We start from the raw sequence: 27239 nt of genomic DNA, 5'->3' as shown, positions 1-27239 counted from the left end.
GTTCAAATATTAAGATTTCGTTATCAGAAATTTGTTTTAGACTTTTTCTTTAGAAAAGAAAATATATCAAGCCGTCCGTACCTTTTTAACATTTTTGCTCTGATGAATGCATTTCTTCTTTCTGATAAGGGGATAAGACCATAATTATCGCACAACACTGGCGATATTTAATATGAAGACAACACTACACAAATGTTTCCTGAAAGTGGGAGGCTTTTCTTTCCATTCTGCTTTTTTATACAAAATATTCCCAAACTATACACGTGTGTTTTAATTGATATATTAACAACGGATATCTATTGTGCCACCAGCTAGAAAGATATTTATATCCGATGGTACAGCATTGTTCAATTAATTATTTCTGACCTGACCAACATTTTTTCAGATATCTATCATTTCCTACATAAAATAATTCATTTTCAGCTGATAGGAGATATGGAAATCCACAAAGTAGTTAAGTGCGCCGTACGTTATCATTGATATTTTGTGCGCCATACGTTATCATTTCCGGAAAATGTCCCGATAAGAAAAATTTCAGCGGTTATTCTAGCCAGAATGGACATGTATGCTTAGATGACGACATATTACAACTTTTTAAAGTCAGTGGTTTCAGGTAATATACATATATGTAAAAGAAACAGTAAATTTTAGAGAAAAAGCGGTACGTTACCACGATAAAACCGGTGGAAAATTCTCTCGCTTCGAATCTGGTGACGCGCATTTCAGATGAAGTACGGAAGGAAACATCATGAAATAAAATCCTGTGTGCCAGGAAAATTGTGGAGAAGGTTGTTATATGTACCTTTACATCAGAACATCACGAATTTCAGAGAAAAAAGGGAAAAACCTACTTTTTGGCTGCATCCGCCATCTTGTTTGTTTGGGTAACGAACGGCGTGATTCTCCCCCTTGACGGTTATAACGTCGCCGTTCAAACGTTTATCTTTTTCCACCTTGTAAATTGTGTCTATTTTTACGCCGTCTCCGTTATTGTTGGATGTATAAGTAACAATGTATTAAATGACTCTTGTAAACTGTACATGTTCAAAAGTAGACAATTATAAATGTACTTCAGATCCAGGAACATGAGACCTGTCTGTTGCTTGACAGTAAAATTGTTTATAAGACACCTAGCATTTGTCAAAGCTTCGTAAATAAACAACAACCAGGCTAATTAATGACATACATGTTAAAGAAATTGTGTGTCCATTTTTTTCGGAACATAATTATAGATTCCTTAATTGAATTTCGTAGCAGTGATTAAAGTCTTGAAAATATTATCAATATGTTATTTAGGAAAACAAAATGTTCTATATGGATTACGGTTATTTTCATGTATAATTCCATTCCAAGTTCATCGTAACGATGTTGCTAGTTGTAAGCATTTCTCGTGCAACCTTCGATATTCTAGTCAGTATCATACAAACGTTTTACGTCGCCGGACTCAAACGTCTGGGTGAAAAACAGACTACTGATAATCTGATTGGCGAATAATGCAGTTTTTATGTTGTGATGATTTGATGCTGGCCATTGATGTTAGATTTTTTTCGGCCAAAGGCCGTCTGATTTCACCTTGACTTCCGCTAAAATTATTAGTAGAGAAATGAACATAGACAGAATTTTCATTGGTCATTTTAACACTTATAGCCTGTTCGATTGATACTTTAGAAGAGCTTCCGTTATATAGGTAGATGTCTGTTCGCTTGCGCGATGGCAAGAAGTGTTGGACAGGCTCAATCAAACCGAGCCTGCAACATTTTCAATTTTGCCGTGTTGGGCTTTCTTTAGGGATTCTGTATTTATCTATTTTTTGAAAAAATATATCAGTTAGAATAAATATAAAAACACAATAATGATATTTTCTAGATGTTTCTAACAGCTTTTCAATAAATATATGAAATTAAATATGACAGGTCGCCTTTTTTATACTTTTTCGTTCGATTGGGTTTCTCTTCTAAGCTGTTCTAGTCAGTATATTATCTTCTCGAACCGGGCATTAAACAATTGAAACGAACTTTCGACTAATTTACAGTAGCAAAATTCTCCGTGGAATTAGTGTATAGTATCTACTAAATGTTTGTTTTATCATAAATTACTATTCAAATCAAATTCCATACTGATTAAAATCAAATAATGTAAATAAAATTGTTTAAATCTAAGACAACAATTAATGGGGAAAAACATTGCGGGTAAAAATGAACTGAAATAAAACTTCGGAGGACGAATAAAATGTTCTGTTTGCGGTTAGCATGGTTAGTTGTAGCTTATCTTATGTTATCGATAATGATGCTGATTATGAAAGTGAACAAGTTTGAATTCGGCCGAGTATATTTTTAAAGATTTTTCTTGTTTATTCATGTCTGCATGTAAGAACAACACACCTGGAGCATTCGTCTTAATTGATATTGAATATTGAAATACATGTACTTCTTAAACCTGAAGGCATTAGTATTTCATCAGGTCCATTCTGCTACTGGTGAAATAGTTGTGTTACAATGACCATAAATTAATTTTGTGCGCCTTCTCGCCATCACATTGTATTATATTTGACTCTATAAACGGAATAAACTAACATCGTTTAAGACATGAATGTCATATGGCGTTGTAAAATAAATCACAAAATATACATACATTGTATTATTATATATTATGTAAATACTGCTTCTGTTTAAATCATGTCTTATATAAGATGCTAATTAAATATGCTATCTAAAGCCGATTTTCTCCCGCTTGATGGACATAATTAAGCCAATTATTAAATGAATGTGAGTTAAGTTTATTTACATGTCAATTAAATTCAAGTTGGAAAACGTTACTACATAACTTTCAGTCGGTGTTTTTTGATTGGGGGATAAACAGGTTTATATGATAAGAAACAAGAAATATATATTTAAGTGTATCAATTTATTTCTAAAATGTATAAAACTATTGAACATGAGCATATTATTATATACATGTATATTTTATGTACATATTTACATGATAAGTGTTTAAAGCACATTACATTTCCTATAAATTAGCACTTTAAAGAAACACAAGTACTGTTATGTATTCATATATATATCTGCCGAATACAGTTTGAAGGAAATAGCGGCTTCCGTATTTTAAAATAAAGAAGATAATGCAAATTTTACATTTTTGCAAAGCCCGGATGAGAAAACTCATGTATAATTTGGAATAAACCTATAGAGATAAAAGGCAAATAGTTCAAAGTTATTGATTAAAGGTCAAAAAAGGAACTCTCACGATGAAGTAAAACCTGTCAAGTATCAGCTCCCGAATAATAATAGTGATAAAATAATTGAGCCGCGTCACGACAAAATCAACATAGTGCATTTGCGACCAGCATGGATCCAGACCAGCCTGCGTCTCCGCGCAGTCTGATCACGATCAATGCTGTTCGCTTACAATCTATAACATGTAGAGAAACTGACAGCGAACAGCATGGATCCTGATCAGACTGTGCGGATGCGCAGGCTGGTCTGGATCCATGGTGGTCGCAAACCCATTATGTTGGTTTTGTCATGACGCGGCTCAATTATGAATATACAGATAAACAACGCCAAAAATTGATATATTTAACTATCTCTTGTGAAAGCACGGTTTGTAACCCCAGACCGAGATTGGTGATTTCTGGATGGCTCCCCGGTAGATATTGTTGACAGTTCAACTTTATAAATATCGAGAGACTCTTCGGGTATTTTGTCTTCCCCTGGACCTATCAATGCTAGCATAGTGGGTAACCATAGTACAGCGTGTAGAACACAGGAACCAGTCGTGATAATTGTTAACTGGAATACAGTAACAAACACGTACGATTCGTCCACTATAAGGACAAGAAGACCTAAGAACTGACCAAATATAGTGTGGAAAATCGCCTGAGAAATAGTACTAAGTACAGTATTCATGCGCGTGGCTCGATTTATGCCCTCTGCTTTCATGAAATGGTAATAAGTGTGAGCAATAACTTCGGTGCTATAGCAGCATCCGATCATATACACAATCATGGGCACCGGGGTAGATAGACTCCGAAAAAGTGTGATATTCCAAATATACCCCCAACCATTGAGAAATAGCAAAACGGAAGTTGAATGGCCATTCCTAAACTTGGGTTTAAAATGAGTGACAGACAGAAAAGGAGAGCAAATTGTATGGCAGCTATCTTCAGAATTTCCCATAGAGGAAGCATATACCAGTCAGTGGCAAGAAAATCTGGAGAGTGGGCAAAGAAATATTTACCATCTTCTACTTGCCATGTAAATGGGGAATCGCTCACGACACCATTATCTTCATTCATTTCATCAACGTCTTCGGCATACTCATTCATATCTTTAATCATTTTCTTCAAGTCTTTCTTAATCTGAATCATAGCTTTAGTAGATGGAACATGATTCGTTTTCATATAGAATCGTGACGCGATCACACGTGGCCGAATCTCGTCAACAACGAGATCGTATTTAAACACGTGATTATTCGGAATAAATTTCTTTTCTACGGAAGAGAGAAAAGCTTTTTCGGTTGTAAGATTTTTATATTCGGTGGATGAATAAGTTTCGAACCAACTGTGAAAAGAATCGGATTTCATGTAGGATTTAGTTTTGATAAGCTTTTCAAAGTCTCTGACGATAGTTCGATTTTGAGTGTAACCATGGGGATGGATTGCTACAAACTGAATGATTGTTTCGTTTTTAAATTCTCGTGTCCAGTATGTGTTCCAGTTAGAGAAATAGGACCTTGGCAAAACTTTACTGATTTGGACAGAATCTATATCGTACAATGTAAGGCCCCATATAACAAATACTAAATATACTAAAAATGATAATATGCTAAACACTTTCATAGGGGTTGTGAGGAAAAATCTAGACATCAGAATTCGTGAATAACGTTCCGGTCCACTTTCCGTGTCTTCTCGCGTTTCAGGGCGTTTACCGGAACAGCAGCAGATTACACAGCAGTTCCTTCCCTCGTCCACGAGCTGTTCACGCGGTGTCAATTTGGTCCAACAACAGAAATGAAGCTCTGCGTCTATACGGTGTTCATGTAAAGCTAGGCATGCCGTGAAAAATACAAAATGGTTGAAGTAGTTAAACAGCATCGTCACAACTGAAAATAAAACAAGTTAACAGTATGATAAATTAATAAATAAACTTAAGAGGGTGGTAACAAATAAACGAAATTACAGGCCCTTTCTTTTACACAGAAATATGTAGCCCTTTTAAAGTGAATTGATGTCATAGTCTAAGCCTATATGTAAAAATATAACCCACATTTAAGATCTTTAATCTGTACCCATTTTTACGAATTTTTCATAATAAATAACATAAATATGTTTGATACACTATTCTAATTGTATGTCATGACAGACGTTTATAGACGTATTTTAGAGCATAAATAATATTAAAAAGCTCCTTTTCTACCATTTTTAAGACAATCGTTATGAGCCCATTTGAATATAATTCATTCAGAAGAATTTATAAAGATTATCATTATTGACTTAATGAATTACCAAAATATATGCAGACAAGTTTTGTGACGTAATAATTTGACGCTATTCCAATAGCAAACGGGATCACGTGACACAGCGTTGTTAGAGTGATAGACGTGGCGGAGTTTTTGACAGCATATGCAACACGTTGATGTGCGTCTTTAACGTCGTTAACGTCTGACAGATTTGACAACGTTATTAAAGCGTTGATAATTTGATGACCTGAAATGAAGAAATATGTTATGTTTTATAACAAATTAGTCTTTTTTCATAAAGATACAATTAAGTACAATTATAAAATAAACATTTTTATAGACTACATATGTTATGTAGCATACTTTTCTTAAATATTCTTAATTAAGACAGACAAGGCAGTTGAACTAAAAGAATTGCCTAGAGCTTTCATCATTTGTGGACAGAATGCGTATATTGGCATTTATTCTCTTATACTATGCTGAAACAGTTTACAGTGGAATTATAACTACATGCATTTAAAAAATAGAATTATAAATAAAAGCTCACACTGAATGAAAAGCGGTATGACCCCGATTGTGTTGGTAAACTCTACACCACAACCCATAAGAAGTCCCCATGCACCAAGCACGCTCACTGGGGTCACGATGATTCCTATTCGTCCTATATGTACTCGTTTTGAGATGATGTTACCCCCGGCCATGACAATACCGAGATAGGTGAGAAAGACAGTGAAAACAAATGAGAAATAAGGAATGTCCATGAACGTGTCGTTGCCTAGTTCCTCGTAGAAAGCTCCAGAATGCGAGAATGTTAGATGAAGGCTTTTCGGATACTGTTTGCTAATGTACTTTTTCATATAGGTTACAAAATGGTCTCTCCAAAGTTTCGAATCTTTGAGCATAGTTTCAGAGTCTTGACGAAGATGAAACCGGATTTTCAGATACTTAGCACTCGTGAGCGTTTCATTTTCAATTGTATAGTCTGCTAAATTAGAAAGAGAAGTTTCATAATTGTCACCGTCTCGGTTAATCAAATTACTAAGAGGTATACTTCCATCGGAATTGTTTTCTATTTGATCTACGATTTCCTCGCCTTGAACCACACATTCACCATTCCTACGCGCACAAACATCCGGGTACTTTGCATATCCACCGTTTGTGGTAAATGTAGAGATATTTTTGACAAACTCAACAATATGTTTTATTTCGTCATATAGAGTGCCGTTAATGAGATTATGTATATTATGCCTCCAAATCATGACTTCACCAAATAGCGGCTGTTTCACGTTCTGGTGGGGATAAAAATCGTACCCGCTCTTGTCCGGAAATAGTTTTAAAAGTTCATTGGCGGTTCTCTCTGTGGGTCCTCCCTTTGGAACATAAAGGTCTTCTATGTCATTATTCAGCAATTTGCTGGCAGGGAGATTTAACATTCCTAGTCCAAGCAAGCCATTGAAAAGGAACGCTATTATTGCTACTTTCCACGGATGTTTAGTTATGCATATTGTTAATACTTCGAAAAAATGTTTAAACGCCTCTCGTGGATCAACTCTGTTTAATTTTTGTTGCCGCTTCTTTTCTTTCTTTGCCCTTTTCCGCGCTTCTTTTTCTGCGGAATGACCCTGAAAATATGAATTCACCTATCTTGATAAATAATTGCCTACAAAAATAAATACTTTTTCTTACGTTTTTAGGTTTTAAATTTTCATTTCAAATCTAAAACTTACATAGTGAATGCAGGAGTATTATTATATTTGTGAATTTTTTTTAAATGAATTTCATAACATAATACTTATTTTAGTTTATCTGTTCTCATATATCGTGCTTTTTCTCTCATTGAAATAATAATTATTTTTTGTTTAAACATATAATAAGAAATTGTAAACAAACATTTACTCTACCATTGTTTATGTTCAGAACGTCCTCAAATGTTCACTGCGAATGTTTTAGGTATCACTATAAAGTAATCCTATCCAGAATGCAACTATTCGTCCGTTTTACCTCTAGCCACTGATGGACAGATATGCATATTTTCACATGTCGACAAGTTTGACTGACAGGCAAATCACGTGCCTTATATCAAACTCACGTGTTATTCACCTGTCATAGCAAATTGCTTGTCATAATTTATTAAGACATGTTTGAAGTCATACTTTATGAATTTATCAAGAGAACAGAAAGGCCAAAACTTAAGCGAAAAAAATGGGGTTTCAGCTAATTCCACGGTCTAAGATTGCATTAAAATTCTATAAATAACTGTCCTGAAGATATTTGTCGTCTGCAAAGTCGGTGACAATGTAATTAATGATATCAAATTAGTTTCTTTGTTGATTTAATATCAAACTGTTCAATGGATTAATCGTGAAAATTTGAATCTGATCAAAGTTAATTGTGGACCATTATCCAGACCGAAATATAAATGTAGAAAAAAAATATGATAATTATTTCATTGCTGCATTGCCGACCTATTTATTTACTATGGTGTTAATATAATATAAATGTGTAAAATGAAATCTTAGTTCTTTTAAATGTTAATTGTAAAAGCTAGACATGGTGATTAAGGGTGGGCGGCCTAGTGGTTAAAGTTCTACCCCTCAACCCAAGTATCATGGGTAAGAAGCATACGAAGATCACGACCACCAGTACAGGCCTTAAGGCCTCGAACAAATTTGTCCGAGCTCAGACTCGTATCTCAGGGATTCTTTTGGTCAGTGCATATTCTATATATGCCGGTTTGTAACCAACCAAATACATGAGATTAAAGTTGGAGCTGAGAAAATTTCTTTATAACCTTTGACCCTGGCAGGATTGAAATTGAATTTAAAAAGATAATAATAATAATAATGATAATAATAATAATAAATTGATAATTAATTTGTCAGAACTTATTTTGTTATCGTGCTTAAAAATTATGTTTAAACTAATAAATTATGAACTAATTATCCTTATTTTTATCTTTTTTATTGATATTTCGTCGTTTTATTCATTTTCTTCAGAATTGTGTTGATAAGAGGCTACTGTTGGGGAATTCATGAAAGTAATCATTTGAAATGTTTTAAGTTTGGAAATAAGTTCGAGGTTAAGAAATAATCGCCCTTAAATATCCCCGCATTATAATGAGAGACATATTCAAGTTAGAGAAATTTAAAATGTCAGTAATGTGATGTAGATAAGAAGGGAAAGAAAATCACATGATTTCTCTCTTCTGCATGATTTACAAATGTCACGTGCCATCTGCAGTTAAACCGGTCTGCTTAATAAGAATTCACAAAAAGCACTCCTGGTATGTCTTTTAACAGGAGCTGCCTATCAAGATTTCATTTAAGAATAGATCTATCATCGATCACATTATGCTTTTCTATACTTGAAACAAAATATAAAACTGAATATCAATGTAAATTAATGATGGAATATTAATATAAAATGTGATCGGAAAACGGCAACGTCATGAAATCACGCGGTTGTGTTTACAGGAAATACTTCACCACTGTTATATCGTCAAATCTAGATATCACGCCGACTATATTATTTATATTTTGTCCACATGACGGATTTACATTTTACATTTCATACAGCAGGAAGAATGCATCAAATGTTCAGACATTCGCACGTAATCTTGCGCACGAGAGGCACCTCTGTAGACCGATTGTTCTTCCTTAGCTTTCTCACATGATCAAATTCATAACTAATGGCTGGAATAGCCACGAAACCATCTAGTGTTCAATACATTAGTTAGAGTCGGGGTGTGAACTAGATCCAGAATAATGTAAGTTTGGAAGGACTTTAATTATATATTATAGAAACGTGATTTTAGAACACACGTACTTTTGTTCTTATATATTTTTTTACTTAACTTGGCCAGTACCTGCAATTATGTAGCTGTCATATATCATGGACATCTGTCATTTTAATCGTCAGTTTTAACCGTCGTGTACTTCAAGAAAACGTCAGTCTCTGTCAAATTATTATCGGGGGTTATATAAATATTATTTATGTAATTTGCCTATTATTGTTCTTTTACGAAACATCTTTTTACCAACATAACTTTGTTTTTTGTTTTTGACTCTATCATAATTGACATTTCTATCTTCTAAGATTTTACTATAGAATGCCAATTTATTGTGTGTTATACATGAGGTATAGTTTATTAGATGGCTAAGAGAATTAACTGAATGTTTAAGAAGTGAATTGTATTATAATTTAAACAGAACAAATGTTTATAATATAAATTTATCATAAGAGTATGTCTTTCTTCTATAGACTATATGAATAAAATAACTTTATATATATGTATATAGTAGACCTCCCTTATTTACATGGGTCCAGACTCACATCATATCCAAGTTTCTACCAGAAACAATGACAAATGTAACAAATCTTCATAAAATATGTCTTTTACTTTATCTCGAGTGATGATTCCTCATAAAACAATGCGGGCACGCACAATTAGTGCACATGTAGTTTATTTTAACTTTATGCACTTTCTTTGAACCAAAACAAACTGTCCTAAACATGGATTGCATGTTCAGAGGAGCTGTTTGTTAGAGACACTTGGTTCATAATTGTGAAAAAACTAATGATTTAACACATCTAATGTAATTTGACAATTAATTAACGTCCATCTGTCAAAACTCACGTGCTTTAACAGATCACGTTAAAAGTGGGTAGGAAACAATTGAATTAGTTGTAACGTAACGTCAAATGACTTTTAACGTGACCATCAGCATAAAACTGTCAATGTTTACATAAAATTAAAATGTTGAATGAAAAACTATTTATTTAAAACAAATCTTAATGCTAAAGAATTAGTGCTTATGTAGAAGTAGCGCAAAATAAAACATTTTACAACGACTCTAATGATATTATTGTTATTATTATGATCATAAAAGTTGCAATTATGTTTTCTGACAAAATATGATAATTTATATTTTGTTTACAAACGCACGGGCACAAATTGCCATATAAAAGTACGGAACTTAAAGTTCACCATCATTTCATAATCAGGCGTTTCATAACAGGTGACAGGCCTTTGACCTGTTAAGGCATTTTTTTATTGGACTACTTCTTATTGCATATTAATGAGAAGGGTGGAGTTAGTATATATATGGTGAGATCAGGAAACACATACGCTGGAAAAAACGAAGATACCATCTCCCGGTAAGAAGTATATATTTTTTAATTTTCTTATACTGTAGCGTTTATAGTTTCATCTAATTGATAGAATTGATATAATAATTAATTGTTATCAGTACTTGTTCAAATAGTTTTACATTTATTTAGTTTTTACCTTGACTTTTAAAATAAATATATATTATGTTTAAATAAGAAATAGTCAGGTTCGATATTTTCTTCCCTTTTTTAAAAATAAAATTAGTCTATAAATTAAGATTAGAACTAGATGAAACATTTTACGAATTGTTTAGAATGATTCACTTTAAGACAGCGATTTCTAAAATAAGTTCTAAATTATATACAGGTTTATATAACGTAAAACATATTTATAATTTATATATGCCACCATGAATGGTTAGTACATGTTTATAGATAAAGGCATCTAAATTAATCTTGTTCCGACATTTACAAAAAAATGAAGAAGATTTTATTTTATGTTTGGCTGTTTAATCTTTCAAACTCATGTCTTGCATGAACACATAAAGACGGTCTAAAAGTAGAAATAAATTACCATGCCTTCATTTGTATCATTCACATCATGTTTTATGAAAAATGTATCACTAACCTATGCAACGTGAAATATTTTATTGTTTATAATTATCTTAAGATAACATTCTTGATTATCATAAATTTGAACTGATAATATTATATATATTGTAAACAGTGTGTTAAGTAAATAAAAAATAAAGGATATTGAATGTGCAAGCATAATATTATTTTATTCAACTCGTTCAAAAAACTTAGGTATTAAACTCACACTCATCAAATATCCTCTATTTATGTAATAAATAAATTCTAACAAAATCAATAACTAAGGCATTAATCAAAGTTTTATGTATTTAAAGAAATATTCTTCGTATTTGCCTTGATAGAGCGGCTCTCCGAAGCGTGACTTAGATTTAAATAGCGTATTGTTAATTCAACTGACATTAAATCTCGCTATAATATATTGTCAAATAAACCATCATGTCATGTGACAACATCGTTTTTCCGGATAATTCTACAGATATTCTTGGCACGTGATTCTGAGAGAGATAGCTAACAATTTATTTATAACTTTTATTTCAAGCAATTGTTGCCATGTCAGCTTCATTTATATGTCAGCACGTGATTCAGGTAATTTTTTTTTGATTTAATGACGTATACATCATACAGTAGTTAATATTTGAAACTGTTGAGCTACTGCAATGTTATTATAGGTTATGAATCAAATTTATCTAGACTCCAATCTATTATGTAGTTCAAATTTAAAGCTTAATAAAAAACAACAACAACAAAAAAAAAAAAAAAAAAAAAAAAACATAAAAAAACAACCGCTAGATGTAATAAAGCTATTGTTGTAACAACTTTTATATATTCATTGAGATGTCAAAGTCTCAGTTTGGGATACTTGTTTCTACATTATAATTGAAAACTGTCCACACAGACGGGCAATATATAATACTTAGTCCACTTGACAATTCAATTCTGACGACAAAAACTCACACAAATAAAAACAAACAACGACAAAAAAAAAAAAAAAAAAAAAAAAAAAAAAACAAAAAAAAACAAGACATAAGTTTTATTACTGTGTGACGTTGATAGATGACAAGCAGACGACGCTAAGCGCATCAGTTTTAATGTACACTCTGACAGTATGGCCGAAACGGCACGCTTAAGGTGATTACTGAGCAATTTTGTGCGGCCATAGGTTGTAAAACATCCTGTCATAGGTTATAGTCTAACCCTAGTATTTTTATGACATGGAAGTATTAAATATGACGTTTTTACACGTCTTATTAGGCCACTATATGATTTTATGGACAGGCTCATGACAAGGATATATTAACGTTCATTTTATTGAGTCTGGTCTTTTTTATGTAACAATATCGCTGAATCACGTGAGGTTTTCACGATGGCATGCTTAAACGATTCCTATGAAAAACACAGTAAATTTAACGTATAGTAAACTATTTCTATTTTCCATATCATACATTTCCCAGTACATAAGTTGATAACTCAGAGATTTATCTCTTTTATTTCTCACGAAATCTGACTTCGGAAACACATGAACTCATTCCGGAAATAAGAATATCTTGGTTTTTCAGCTAATTCAGGGGTGCAAACAAATTTTACAGTTGCAGCTCAAAAATGTCGCAACAGGTTGACTATATTGTGACCGTTAGTTTAACGGTAAAGTTTGAATGTTCGAGAAAAAAACAACAACAACAACACATTTTGACGAGTTCTGGATAGCATAATATATTGAATTTTTCATGATTTTACCTTTGGGCAAAGTTTATTGAGAGTTACGAGGAATCAATTTTAATATCCATGACTACAAAATGTTATAAATATCTTTCCTTCAGACGATGGAAGAAGAAATAGCCATTGTGGGGATAGGATGTCGTTTTCCAGGGGCAGATAATATTGATGAATACTGGCGAGTTCTCGTTAATGGCGAGAATCATGTTGTTGATATTCCACCCGAGAGATGGAACAATGAAGCATTTTACAGTGAAGATAAAGACGAGCCAGGCAAACATTATGTGAAGAAGGCTGGGTTTATCAGCAAGTAAGTATATCAAATATACTGTACGAGAGTTGCAGCGAGTGCCGTCAATAATATTTTGCACACGTGGGAAACCTCGAATAACCTATGGCTTTTTCTTTAAGCAAATCTAATTTATGTACATAATTGTTAACAACTATTAAATAAAAATAATATTTGATAAGAATCAATTGATTTTGATCCTTATCATTGTAGTTTGCAATCACGTGATAAGAGACGTAATATATATCATTTTCAGATTCACATTTTTTTTTAAATCCCGTGATATACTGATTACAGATATAAACTTCCATATTCTATTTATGACAAATTTACTTCATTCTATTTATGGCAAAATTACTTCATGTGAAGTTTTATTAACAACTAACAAAATAGGAAAAGCTAATTAATTATTTGAAGGTGTTCTTAATGAAAGACATGAGGTCATGATAAATGTGTCAAGTAAGTGTAATGAGCGTAGTAATGTTTTCACTTGACTGACACTATTGGTAATCATTTGATTTATGTTATAATGCGACATGATCATATAAAAATTATTTCTATTCTTTATGCAATCTATAAGTTCACAAATATATGCCGACAAGTGTGTTTAATGAAATATTCTTATAAGGCATGAAAAGTGCAAACACGTTTATTAATTAAATAATGAAATATGTTTAAAGACAGCTTTAACATTTTCATATCATGAAAACTGACACTCTAAACTGAGTTGCCGTGTTTAATATACACCGAGGTTAAGAGCTAACATTTTAACTCTTTCGAAAATGCCAAGCACTTTAACTTAATTTTATTTTGACAAACCGTTGCATTAACTTGAAATTGCTCAACTTATCATTAAATCATGGCTTTTGATGGGTGAATTAATTAACATATTAACCAAAGTTCACGATAAATGATCCGCGTCATGACAAAACCAACATAATGGGTTTGCGACCAGCATGGATCCAGACCATCCTTCGTATCCGCGCAGTCTGATCAGGATCCATGCTGTTCGCTAACAAACTTTATTACAAATAAAGAAACTGATAGCGAACAGCATGGATCCTGATCAGACTGCGCGTACACGCAGGCTGGTCTGGATCCATGCTGGTCCCAAACGCATTACGTTGGTTTTGTCGTGACGCGGCTCAAATCATCTGCTCTCGTTTTCAGACACGATGAATGGGACAACAAATTGTTCCAGGTAAGTGAGAATGAGGCGGAACGTGTCGACCCCCAGCAGAGATATGTTCTTGAGTGTACACATATGGCAATGGAAGATGGCGGCATTACGAGGAAAGATCTGCAGGGATCTTCAACCGGTGTTTATATCGGTAAGTTATCAATGCCATTATTTCTTTTATTCATGTCTTTTTTATACGGTCACAATAAAAAAAAGAATTCGTTTAAAAGCAAAGAAAACAATTAACGATTAAGTCAAACTGCTTTTATAATGAAATGTAATATTCTTCTAACGATTATATTTTACAAAGTCAGGATCAGAATTAAAGCATTCATATCAAGTTAAAATTTTAATTGCTCCAGGTGTTATGAATGATGACTACAAAGTAATCGCCAGTTCAGACCACAACGACGACACGAACTATTCGGCAACAGGAATGAGTACTACAATAATAGCTTCCCGTGTATCATTCACGTATAACTTACAAGGACCTTGTATGGTGATAGATACCGCGTGCTCATCTTCTATGATAGCCATACATCTTGGTAGTCAAGCTATTAGGACAGGTATGTTAATAAATGTTATTCGTATGGTATGGACTAAGTAATATAAAGCTGAAGTTGGAGAATGATATTCCATATTTTGACCATGAGTTGCCTAAAATATAAATTGATTTCTTTTTATATTCTGGCAAATAGATAGATAGATAAATAAATAAATAAATAAAACAGGTAAACGCAAATTTTTAGATAATTAAGTTGTTCAATACAATTCACACTTGATTACACGGATAACCAATCATTTTTTATTGTTCTTTCTTACCTAGAATCAAACTTTTTGAAAACCAATCACTATATATTTGTGAGTTTTGTAACTTCTATCTAACTGATAGTCAATCTTGTAAAATATGTTCTTGTAACTGATTGCATAAGAGTAGACAAGTAACTGATGTTTAGAAAGCCGCATTTCTCATACATTTACCAGCCTATGGTTTTTCTTTTAAGGTGATTGTGAGATGGCAGTTTGTGGCGGTGTTAGTAGCATTATATCTCCAGATACATTTATGGCCCTGTGTAAAGCCCGGATGATGTCACCGACAGGTCAATGTCAAACGTTTTGTGACACCGCCGACGGATACGCACGTGGGGAAGGATGTGGAATTGTTATACTAAAGTCTTATGCAAAGGTATACACTTTCCCTCCAATATGAATTAAGTATCAATGTATAATATAAAACAAAGTTGAATACAGAGTTACTAGTAACATATTTGACACATTGTAGAAGCATACATCAAACAACTTTGTTCAAGTTACCATATTGTTTTGACAGGCAATTAGGGACGGAAACAAAATTTGGGGAATCGTAAAAACTGGAAGCAACCAGGACGGACGAGTGTCTCAGCCTATCACCGCGCCGTCTGGAGATCAACAAGAAGAATTGCTGAAAAAAGTTTATAAACAATATAACGTGGATCCCTCATCTCTACAGTACATTGAGGCGCATGGTATGTTTCAAATGTAATTATGATGAGGAAATGTAAATGTATATCACAGCTCTGTAAAAATTTAATGCCTAAAAAAATGAAAAAATGTACCACGTCTTTATGTTAAGAAATTATTGATATCATCTGAATGTTACATTAAAATTTATCCTAAATGATAAATTATTGTCTTAGTTGTAAAAGATAGATTTTCGGATAACACTAAAAAACTATAGCCCGTGTCTATTGTAGAAATAGCACATAATACTGAGGGCCTCATAACATTATGGTCACTGATCAGTCCGCCCGAAAACATTTAATAGACTGAAGCCTAAGACTGAGGATTGTTCAAATGTTTACGGCTGTCTTGGAGGTCACTAAAATGCTATTTGGTCCGAAGTACTGTTTGCTATTTCTTATATTATAATTTACTTTATAAGCCCATACTTGTAAAAATCAACAAATGAAATCATATTGTTTAAATAACACTATTTTAAGTAAAATATACGGAAAATTGTTGGCAGTCAGCTACACGCTGCTAAATTCTAGCGGGTTTGACAAAAAGATAATAGTGCGCGCTAAGGCTGTCACTGTACTTTAATGTCGGACCGATCACGTCGTCGTTTACATACATTTTTGTATTTAAAGGCTTGCTTACATTATATAGATAAAGAAGGAATATATATATTTAAGGTAAAATATTTTGTAATAGTAAAATCAACTTTCTCGATATTTTGTTGATAATGTCTTTTGTATCTAATTTTTTTCTTGCTTTAATAATATTTAGGGACTGGAACACCAATTGGAGATCCAACGGAAGCCAATGCACTAGGAAGATTTATTTCATTGCATCGTGGAAAAGGTATCAATGATTCAGCCTCAGATGATGAAAGTTTGTCTTCAAAACCTGACAGTGGAAACCCGTCAGAATCAGAACCGTCAGACAGCGAAAGAGAAGATACAGTGGAATCTAAGGAAGAAATATCTGACGATGTGAACTCTTTAGACAATCAATGTATGCATCCTGGTAAGATTATTCCTATTGGATCTGTTAAGACTAACATTGGTCATACTGAATCAGCCGCGGGTGTTGCAGCACTTATCAAAGTGTTATTGATGATGAAAAATGGAAAAATTGTACCAAGCCTTCATGTTAAGAAAGACAAATCTAATTTGAATCAGAAGATTAAACTAGATGAATATGGTTTAGACATAGCTCTTGACGTAGCAGATTGGTTGCCAAATGAAGCGGGTGAAAGAATTTGCTGTGTAAATTCGTTTGGATTCGGCGGATCAAATAGTCACGCCATTGTGATGCAGAACACACGTATGCCGTATCCTTCAATAAACCGACCCCATCCAGTCGAATTATCGACATACGATGTAATTTGTCTATCGGCGTTAGATGCTAACTCGTTGAAAAATACAATGGCATTGGTAGAACAGGACCTGATGGACGATGTTAATTTGCAAGACTTATCATATACATCGGCATTTCATCGGGATCACTACCCTGCACGTACTATACTATTTGGAACTGATGTTGAAGAAATACAACAGCAACTAAAAGTGAAAATGCAAAGTATTGATAAACTAGAGACAAGCAAAAGTACTCGAAAAGTATTTGTGTTTTGCGGAGTAGGTACAACCTGGCAAGGTATGTGTGCTGAAATGATGGCTTCACAACCTGTGTTTAGAAATACAATATCAATAATTGATCAGTATCTACAACCATTGTCTGGATGGAGCATAGCTGATAAGTTTAAAAATGTTGAAACAGATTACAGTGACCCATTCTTGAATCATATTGCAATATTTTGTACTCAGGTGGCCTTATTTGCATTATGGAAAAGCTGGGGTGTTACACCCGACAGTATTATTGGTCAATCTGTTGGGGAAGTTGCAGCAGCGCATGCGTCAGGAGCACTTCCTCTCAAAGATGCCGTTAATGTTATTTATTACAGATCCAAGATCCTGGCTGAAATGACTGGTGGAAAAATGATGGTTGCAGGCAACTATGCTATTGAAAATATTGAGGCTTTGTGCGAGAAATACGACAATAAAGTCACAATTGCTGTATACAACAGTCCAAGTTCGTGTACTCTTTCTGGGGACGCTGATGTCATGGAAAAAATAAAGTCAGAACTAGAGGACTTGAATGATAAAGACAACGCAGATATAATGATAAGACCCCTGTCTGTGCAATGTGCATACCATAGCCACCAAGTTGATTCATGCATGAATATAATTGAGTCACAGTTAAAAGATATACATAAAGGGGTTCGCAGAATAGAACATATTTCAACTGTCACGGGTGATATCGCCGAAAATGAAGAATTTCAAACTGGAAAATACTGGGCTGAAAATATCCGCCAGCCAGTTAAATTTATGCATGCGATCTTAAAAGCATCTCGAGAAGGAGTTACGAATGTGTTTATAGAGATTGGTCCAAGGCAAGTTCTGCGAGCACATTTGCCCAACATCATGGGCGAATCATTCAAGGGAATCTCTCTTCCGTCAATGAACGGCAAAAAAGAATGTGTCAGTGTTTATTCATCACTGAGTACTCTTTTTGAGTTAGGATCTGAAATAGATTGGAGAGGTATAATTTCAACATCTGGTATTCCAATTGCATCGCCACGATACGGATTTAACAAGACAAAGTTTCTTTATATTCCAGAGTCTGCTGCACAGATGTTACAAGGAATACCATTTAATTCGGACCCTCACATGTATGTTCGAAGAAATGGTGGAGACAGTGCCGAGTTTCGTATCCTTATTGAGAAGGAATCCACACCTTTTGTGTACGACCATTACTTTCTAAACGCAATCTTAGTTCCCGGTGCAACATATGTTGAAGCAGCATTTGAATGTGGTCAAAGGAAGTCTAACTTGAATGCGTATGAGCTTTCTGTTTCCACAGAATTTGTTAAGCCGTTCACACCTCCAGACGAAAAACAATACCAAATTGATATTGAAATGACTGAAGATGAAGACATTGACGGACACCGATATGCAATGAAGAGAGATAATCGCACTCTCTGTCATGGGACAATTGTCCGAAGGAGTGAGCCGGAAAGGGCGATCGTTGACATTTCTCATATTCAGTCCAGATGTAAAACATATAAAAACAAAGAAGAGAGTTATGCCTGTTTGGAAAGAATCGACTTCAATTACGGGGAATCACTTAGCTTGATAGAACAGTCATGGTCTTCACCTTCTGAATGTCTAGCCGAGTTTATTGTTCCAGAGGAAGTAAAGATACAAGGAAAAGCAACACATCTGCATCCGTCAATCATTGATGCCATGTTTCAAACATTTGGTATATTAAGTACTCTTGGTACAGATGGTCCGACATTACCAAAGGGTCTCAGCTCTATTGTTATAAACAGACCTCCTCAAGCGCGAATGTTCGGTTATTCACAGATGGTGAAAGCAACCCCAATAGGGAACCACTACAATTCAATGTTACTCTCAACAGACGGCCATGTGATAGCAGAAATAAAAAACTTTTACACGAAAACAATCAGGATATCCGATGCACCAAACCAAAGTATAGTTTATGATGTAACTTGGCATAAGGTCAAAGAAGAAGAAATCAGACAGGAAGAAGAAGAGCAATCGAATGGTCGCATAGTTGTTTTTGGAACCAGACGATTTATCAACTGTTACCAATATGCCGACGATACAAACTCAACTTCTTATGAATTAAACGACAGTCTTGCAGATACAGAATCAATGTACAGAATGGCTTTTGATCAAATCAACAATATTCGTGCATTTGTCTTTGCTCCCTGTTATCATGTGCAAAATTTGAATAATGGAAATAAATCAGTTTATCAATGTGCGAAACACACATTTCTATCCCTTGCAACATTAATTAAGGTTATCCAAGAAAACAACGTCACGTTGCCTATTTTTGTGATTACTGAGAATGTAAAAGCAGCACCAGACCGTAATATATCTGCTTCGAATGTTTGTGGAGGAGAACTATGGGGCATGGTCAGATCAGCAATGGCCGAGACAGCCTACGGTGACCTCAGAATAATTGATATGTCACTGACAGATGAAAATGCTATCGCTCTAGAATCTGTTCTAAACAGAAATACAGTTAATTACAGCGAATACTTGATTGATAGCGGGAATGTTTTCTATAACGAATTCATTGAAGACCCAGAACAAGATATCGAGCCAAACTACCGTGAGTTAGACTACGAACATACAGAAGACCTTATTTTGAAATCAACAAACCCTGCAGTTGTTACAAATCCACATTTTCAACTCAAGATGAAGAAAAAAGAAGAGACTGGAATTTTTAACAGCTGCAAGATACGTTTGAACTCAATCTTTCTTCATGATTCTGCGATGTATCCTACATCAACAGTGTCCGAAGATGCCGAAAACAACTTCTGGCCAGAAAATGACGAAAACGGATTTCAAGTTGTTTGCATTGAAGGTATTGGATGGTTAGAAGATAAAAATAAAAAGGCAAAAAAAGTAATGGAAAAGACACCAAAAGTTGGATTTTGCTATCCTGTTGATGTGTCGTCAATTGTTAGCATTCCATCAAAATGCACATTTGATATCGGTTGTTTGCAAACATACACTCCCGGAACAATGTCAGTAGGGGTGTTACTATGGAACATTGTTGAGCTTTGCAAACAAACATCAAGCATATTTGTAATTGTAGAGGACGACTCAAGTTCATGGATAAATCTTTTAAAGGCACTGTTAAGTAAAATGAAGAAGGTAAGCATAAAGATAGAGGCAAAGGAAAAGGTGGTAGATCCTTCAATAGAATTTGCAATATCTGCTCAAACATTAGTTGTGTTGTCTACAATAACAGCTGGACATATAGAAGTTCTCCGACGAAAGTTTTCTACAGTCCAGAAAATCATTAGTATTGAAGAATATTTCCCCAGATACATGCAAAGATGGATGCATCACAACATGAAAAGCATTGTTGTACATATACTAAACACCGAAAAGCTTTTTACATACTCTGAGCTCACTGATAAGGTACCAAAGGTGTACAATTGGCTGAAAACACTTGATAACAGTGTGAAAGATTCACTTACAGAAATATCAACAGATGAGTATTATGAAGAGAAGGAAACGTCCATCTTTAATCTGCCGTATCCTGAGCTTCATTTAAATGAGGGGAAAAATACCGAAAATTACATTCCGCTTAAAGTGTTCAGAACAGAAATCTTTCGGAAAAATGGTTGCTACGTTTTAATTGGAGGTTTAACGGGGTTGGGTTGGGAGCTTTTGCTACTGATGGCTGAGCTTGGAGCTGGATACATATCGACATTCTCTAGGCGCCCACCTTCTGACGAAAAACAAGTAGAGATTGAAGAAGTTCAGAAAAGATTTGGATGTAGAATACTGCCAATGCAAGTAGATATCACTGATATAGATGGCCTAAAGAAAACGTTACTTGATTTACAATTGAAGTTAGGCGAGGCTCAAATAAAAGGAGTATTTCATGGAGGCGGCGTGATAAATGATATGCTTCTGAACAACATGACATTGGAGGATGTTGAGAAGCCTTTACAGCCCAAAGTTCTCGGTACGTGGAATCTTCATATGGCAACGCTCGATTTACCACTCGATTACTTTGTTCTCCACTCATCTATAGTAGCTATATTTGGAAATCCAGGTCAGTGTAATTATTCTGCAGGTAACTCATTTCAAGACTCATTTGCTCATTACAGAAGAAGTCTCGGATTGTGTGGTCAGAGTATTAATTGGAGTACACTCTCTCTTGGAATGGCTGCAGAAAACACAGAAATGGAGAAAAACTTCAAAAGTCAAGGGTTTTATTATCTGCACAAAGATGACATCAGAGCATGTTTCATGAGGGCTGTGATGACGAATCCTCCACAAGTTACTTTTGGAGTTTTTGATTGGTCGATTATGGAATTCCATCCGACAATCAAATCGTATCCTTTCAAATTTGTTGGACTGTTGGATAAGTATGGAACAAAGAATGCTACGTTCAAAAAGACAGATTCAAAATATAGCTTTGATATAGAAGAATATAACAATGCTAACGATGAAGAAAAGAAAGAAATGATAATGGACCTCATAAAGAAAATGGCCGCGGATACATTCATTGCTGATGATAGTGCCCTCAGTGCAGAGACTCGCTTCGTAGAACTTGGAATTGATTCAATGGCTGCAATGAGCTTTGCGAATTCGGTTTTCGATACTATGCAAGTTAGAATTCCTGTCGTCACTTTGCTATCCGATACAACGACCATTGAATCACTCACTTTATATCTTACAGAAAATATACAAAATGGCGGAGGCTCTTCTTCCACGGGCGGCGGTGACGGACAAGCTGAAACAAACCGAGAAGACAACAGAAAGCTTTTGGACTATTTACGAGGAACAGTAACCTTCATGCAAAGAAGTTTGCTGAATGATTATGTTAAGAACCCACACAGTCGAAACTTATCACGACAGGCAGATTATGAAGTAACAGGCCTCAAGCTTAAGCCAAAAGACTGGAGAGTGATTCTTAATCACCTGGTTAAAATGAATCCGGAACTTCGTAGAATCTATAAAATTAATAAAGAAGAATTAACATATGAGTCAGTATTGCTTCCTGCTGATGAAGTAGAGGTTGAAATGCAGCAAGTGCCCTTTGAAAGCATTTGCAACGGACAGGAAACTGATGATCGAGATCAAGTTTATTTTGATTTAACAACGGATCTTCCAATTCGTTTCAAAATTGCTTGTAAAAAGAATGTTACTCGCATGAGGATGTTCATACATTCTGTGATATCCGATTTATCCGGTGTTGCCATGCTTTTCAGAGATATTGGTTCCTACATGAAACCATACATTTGCAATGAGTCTCTGCCAGAGAAGGATACGAGTATTGTGCCAGCCGATGCCGTAAGAACTGCATTGAACCCAAGAATGCCTGACCTGAAGCAATACTGGAAAATGCAGTTGTCTCAGGATGTTCATCCTTTTACATTTTCTGATGACATCGAAGAAGAACTAGATGAGGCCAACTGGTATCAGTTTGCAGAGGATGTTCCACTTGAGCTTGTTAACGATATACTGAATTACACGAAATCATCGGGGCTATCTCTATACAACTTCATTGTCCCAGTCTATATGCTATTTTTATACGAGAAAACGAACAAAGACCTTATTCCGCTGGTCACAAATAATGACATGAGGGGACATGTTCCACAACTGAAATCTTTTGTCACCCGCTGTATCAATGCCATGCCTGTAATAGGTGACATGCGTAATCTCGGAAAAGTCAGTGACTACATTAAAAAGAGTTCCACTAGTTTACATCGCATAACGCAACAAAGCGCATTCCCTTATGCATTAATACAAGACGAAATGCCTACAGAGGAACTTAAGAAGCATATTGGTCGACATAGGATTGTAATGGACAACATGGCACACCTAAATCAAACATATAAACACAATAGAGTTACAATTAAAGTATCAAATGTCCACCATACACGATATGTGTACGAGACCACATTGTACATTATGTATGACCTTCAGGAGAACAAGGTTGCTCTTCAGTATGGATACAACACACGCGCCGTGAAACATGAAGACGCTGCTATTGTTCCAGGAAGAATCATGGAGTTAATGAGGGCGTTCTTAGATCATCCCGATGCTGAGATTAGCGATATTTTAAGTGGGAACATCGTGATCAACAGCATTCCAAAGAGTATCAAAGCGCCTCATATGAAAATCAGCAATGAGCACAATTCTGTCACTGATAAGAAGTCACCGATAAAGCAGAGGAAGCCATCTAAAACCTCAAAAAGGACCAGTGAATTCACAAACAGTCTGGGTAGTGATATTTCGATTCTGCGACAAGGTAAGTCTGGCGTTTACCTAAGATGATTTCAAAAGAGAATATTGTACTATACATTGCAAAAATATTATTCGAAATTATGGTCTCAAATTTTTTAAATATTTTTAATAAAACCATTAAATTCATATGAATTGACCTGGAAGTTGTCAGTTAATATATTAATATCACATTTATCTTTTCATTTACAGATTGTTTTATAAAGCAGACCAGCCAAGGTTGGGAACACACAGTTCAAGTGTCTCTAGCACTAGATATGTCGATCAAAAGCAGTGGCGAACTTGTTTTACAGTGGGGTAAAATAAATAGCTCATACAAGAGGCACCTGCAGGTGGATTCTATATCAGAAGTTTCTGTGAAGAAACTAAATGGTAAATAGTATTTGCATACACTTTAATTGTTTAAGCACAAAAGTAAGCAGGGTCATTTTGAATACATTAATTAATGATTTGATAGTGTGGCCGTGCTGCCGAACGCTTAATACATTAACAAAATGAAAGTGCACTTTAACCTAGCAACTAAGAAAATTTGCTTCTCTCGACTATATTTGACGTCTCTGAATGCAAAGCAGAATTATGTACGTTCAACATTGTACCAATTGTTCTTGCGTTATACATCTATTGACTAGTTTCTTATTATTTCAGGAATGTACAATATATTCCTGCGAACGGCCAACAAATGGTTTGTTCTTAAAACTATGTCACAAAACCAGGCAACTGATTGGCTTGAGACTTTAAAAAATGCCGTAGAGGAGAGAAAACGACCAGGACAAAGAAATGTTAAAATGCTTGTTGAACATTTATAAAAAATATGGTGTTGTTCAAAGTATGATTATGCTAGGTGGTACTTGTCGGTCACATATGTTCTATTATGTGCCGGTACGTCCATGGATATTGTTATGAATGTAATATGTGTTGTAAATACCTGACTGTGTTCTGTTGGTGTATTTTCTCTTTTATTAGCTACATGATTATATGGAGTAATATTAGCATCGAAGTGTCTTACTTTAAGAAAGACCGACAACGATCAATTCCGAATAAAGTAACGAGTGTTCTTGCTAAAATAGATATTCAAATGTTTTAGTAGTTTCTAATATAACTATTATTTTTAACAGTTCATTGTTATGTTAATACATAGCATATTGTTATGAATATGTATGTGTATGTTGAAAGAGAAATTGTTATGTAATGCATGATCTTATTTCAAAAATAAGCAAATGTTTTGTTGTACAATTTAAATTACCATAAACCTTTATGGTATTTCTTTTTTACGTTAAATTTTGCATACTTTGCCTTCATTTAAATGTTGTTTTGTAACGAGAAAATAGTTCCACTTTCTTTGTTTAAACTTGAATGTTGTTCAAAGAAATACTTTTAAAATAGAAGAACAATAGGCTTTGTAATTTGTTACATTCTTTTTGACATAATATCAAGCCATTTTGATATAGTGTTAAATTTAAAATGAATTCATTTCTTTTTGTTATCAGTTATCAATATAGTTCATTTACAGAGATAGTTGTTTAAAAGAAATGCTTTAGAAATGCTAAATGAATGTTCAAGGTTTATTATTTAATAAATAAAGAAAGCTAATGACAACTAATTTGAGTTTATCCATATATTTCGTTCCCTCATTGATATCTATTGAAACTTTATGTAAATATATAGGTATGTTTCTATGAGTACTCAGAAGTTCTCAGACCCGTAATTTTAATAAATCCCATGTCCGGAAAAGGCTTTTATTAGCATTATATGCTTTTTGATCTGATCATTTTTTTTCAGCATCATAATGGTATGCACATTTTGTTTGTGCAAAATGTTGGAAAGGAAATGAATATGTTTCAACTAATTTCTCAGAAAACTTACTTGTCACCTGACAAAACTTTTAGCTACAATTTAAAGTAATAAAACCATTATTTTCTTTAAATCAGATGACTTCATTTGATTTCTACATCATATACCTCTCACGTAATTCTGTATATTACAAAAGTGTAAAATGAATACCACATTTATTCTATTTTAAGCGTCTGTTTATAAATACAAATGATATAAATCATTTGATAAAACGAATATATTTGACATTCGTTGTCATTTGATAAAAACCATAATTATGAAAATCATCTAGGAAAACGGAAGTGAATTAAATGTAAGCATCTGACTTTATTTTCATGAATTAATTTCATAAAATATTATATCAAATGACAACTCATCTAAGATGCTATATATAAGATACTGGTAATAAAACATTCACATTGCATAAGCAGCCTTTGTTTGCAAAAACAACCTGCTGAATTGACTATCAAAATACTCCTTTACTATCAATTACTGATTATGTCGGTCTAAAGTATAATTTCATGAATAAATTTACAACAAATCATTTGCTCTCTGTGTGAAAAAACGTTCTTTTGTGGTAATTTGTTACTGTTAACACTTCATTTGTTACTTTCATAAAATGAATATCTGAAAGAGAAAAACAAAATTAAATTAAACTCGTCAGATTTTAGGAACTTGTTTCGAAAATAATACACATCTGACACACAATTGCAAGTAACGTACATAGTTTTAATCTTCCTGTTTGCATCTGTGTACTTAGCACAGAATTATTAACATACTAATGCCAACTAAAAGAGTAAAACATATTGTCTATATTTAATGTATTTATTACTAAGAAATATACATTGTCATATTTCTTACGTGATTACAAGATTTAGGAGGAATAAGCGACTCTGGTTTTTAATAACAACAATCACAAATTTTTTTAAAGGTCAGTAATTCTTTTTTCTTTGATAAAGATAGACATGCGTTTTATTAAGGTAAGATAAATCCTATTTTGACTTGCATACAAAATACCTAATATATAAATGTATTTATTGCCAACATGCGGTAGCAAACAAACAGAAGCAAAAGATGGTTTAGGTAATTAGCCAAAGTGTTACTTTATGGAAACTATAACAGGACACAAACAATAAAAAGGCTTTTTTAGAATAAAAAATAAAAGGCAAAATGGGCCTTTAAAAAAATCACGATACATCGATCTTATGTGATACAAATATCGGTACATTTTTAATTAATTTCGATACCAAGTCAAAATTGTGTGATATACCATACATGCCGATTTAAAGATTATAGCATGCTCGTATTTACTGACCTATCCAGTCATTTATCCAAATTAATGATTTTATTATAGATGTCATCTAAAAGTTCCCGTCAAAGAAAAACGTTGTTTATTAGATTATTAAGGTTGTCTGTTGGGCAACATTATTTCCTCTTCTATACTTTGTCTATTATATCTGTCTGTGTAAATGCGGCTGTAATTAGCTGATTTATATGATATGTCCTTCATAATTTATTTCACTACTCTCACATCATAAAGGCCTTATCAGGTCAATAAAATAGAGGAGAAGACCACCACAGATCGCCTTTACGCACTTTGCAACCAAGCAATATCTTATACTGGTAAATTGCTATTTTTGTAATAAAACGATTTTTATCAAATACATATCTCTTTTCTTATTACCATTTTTAAAATTTACAGTAAACTTTTTGATGTCTGTGG

The 27239-nt window shown here is 33.9% G+C and overlaps 2 protein-coding genes across 2 annotated transcripts; one reads left to right on the top strand and one right to left on the bottom strand.

Moving 5' to 3' along the window:
- Positions 1 to 2894: 2894 nt before the first annotated feature.
- LOC132722858 (uncharacterized) lies at positions 2895 to 7489 on the bottom strand. Its single transcript, XM_060707442.1, has 4 exons — positions 7362 to 7489; positions 6008 to 7082; positions 5507 to 5707; positions 2895 to 5103 (listed from the first exon to the last, which is right to left on the bottom strand). The coding sequence occupies exons 1-4, from the start codon at positions 7362 to 7364 to the stop codon at positions 4004 to 4006; spliced, it is 2379 nt and encodes a 792-aa protein (XP_060563425.1). The 5' UTR covers positions 7365 to 7489; the 3' UTR covers positions 2895 to 4003.
- Positions 7490 to 10412: 2923 nt separating this feature from the next.
- Positions 10413 to 25284, top strand: LOC132722857 (phenolphthiocerol synthesis polyketide synthase type I Pks15/1-like). The gene is made up of 9 exons (XM_060707441.1): positions 10413 to 10617; positions 12981 to 13186; positions 14336 to 14496; positions 14708 to 14911; positions 15350 to 15531; positions 15676 to 15850; positions 16614 to 23693; positions 23879 to 24058; positions 24332 to 25284. The coding sequence occupies exons 2-9, from the start codon at positions 12984 to 12986 to the stop codon at positions 24490 to 24492; spliced, it is 8346 nt and encodes a 2781-aa protein (XP_060563424.1). The 5' UTR covers positions 10413 to 10617; positions 12981 to 12983; the 3' UTR covers positions 24493 to 25284.
- Positions 25285 to 27239: the final 1955 nt, after the last annotated feature.

Source organism: Ruditapes philippinarum, unplaced genomic scaffold (assembly GCF_026571515.1).
Source record: "Ruditapes philippinarum isolate M1 unplaced genomic scaffold, ASM2657151v2 ctg490_1_1_1_1, whole genome shotgun sequence".
Classification (NCBI taxonomy): Eukaryota; Metazoa; Mollusca; class Bivalvia; order Venerida; family Veneridae; genus Ruditapes; species Ruditapes philippinarum.
The sequence above is the reverse complement of the archived record's forward strand: the minus strand, read 5'-3'. Positions and strand labels throughout refer to the sequence as shown.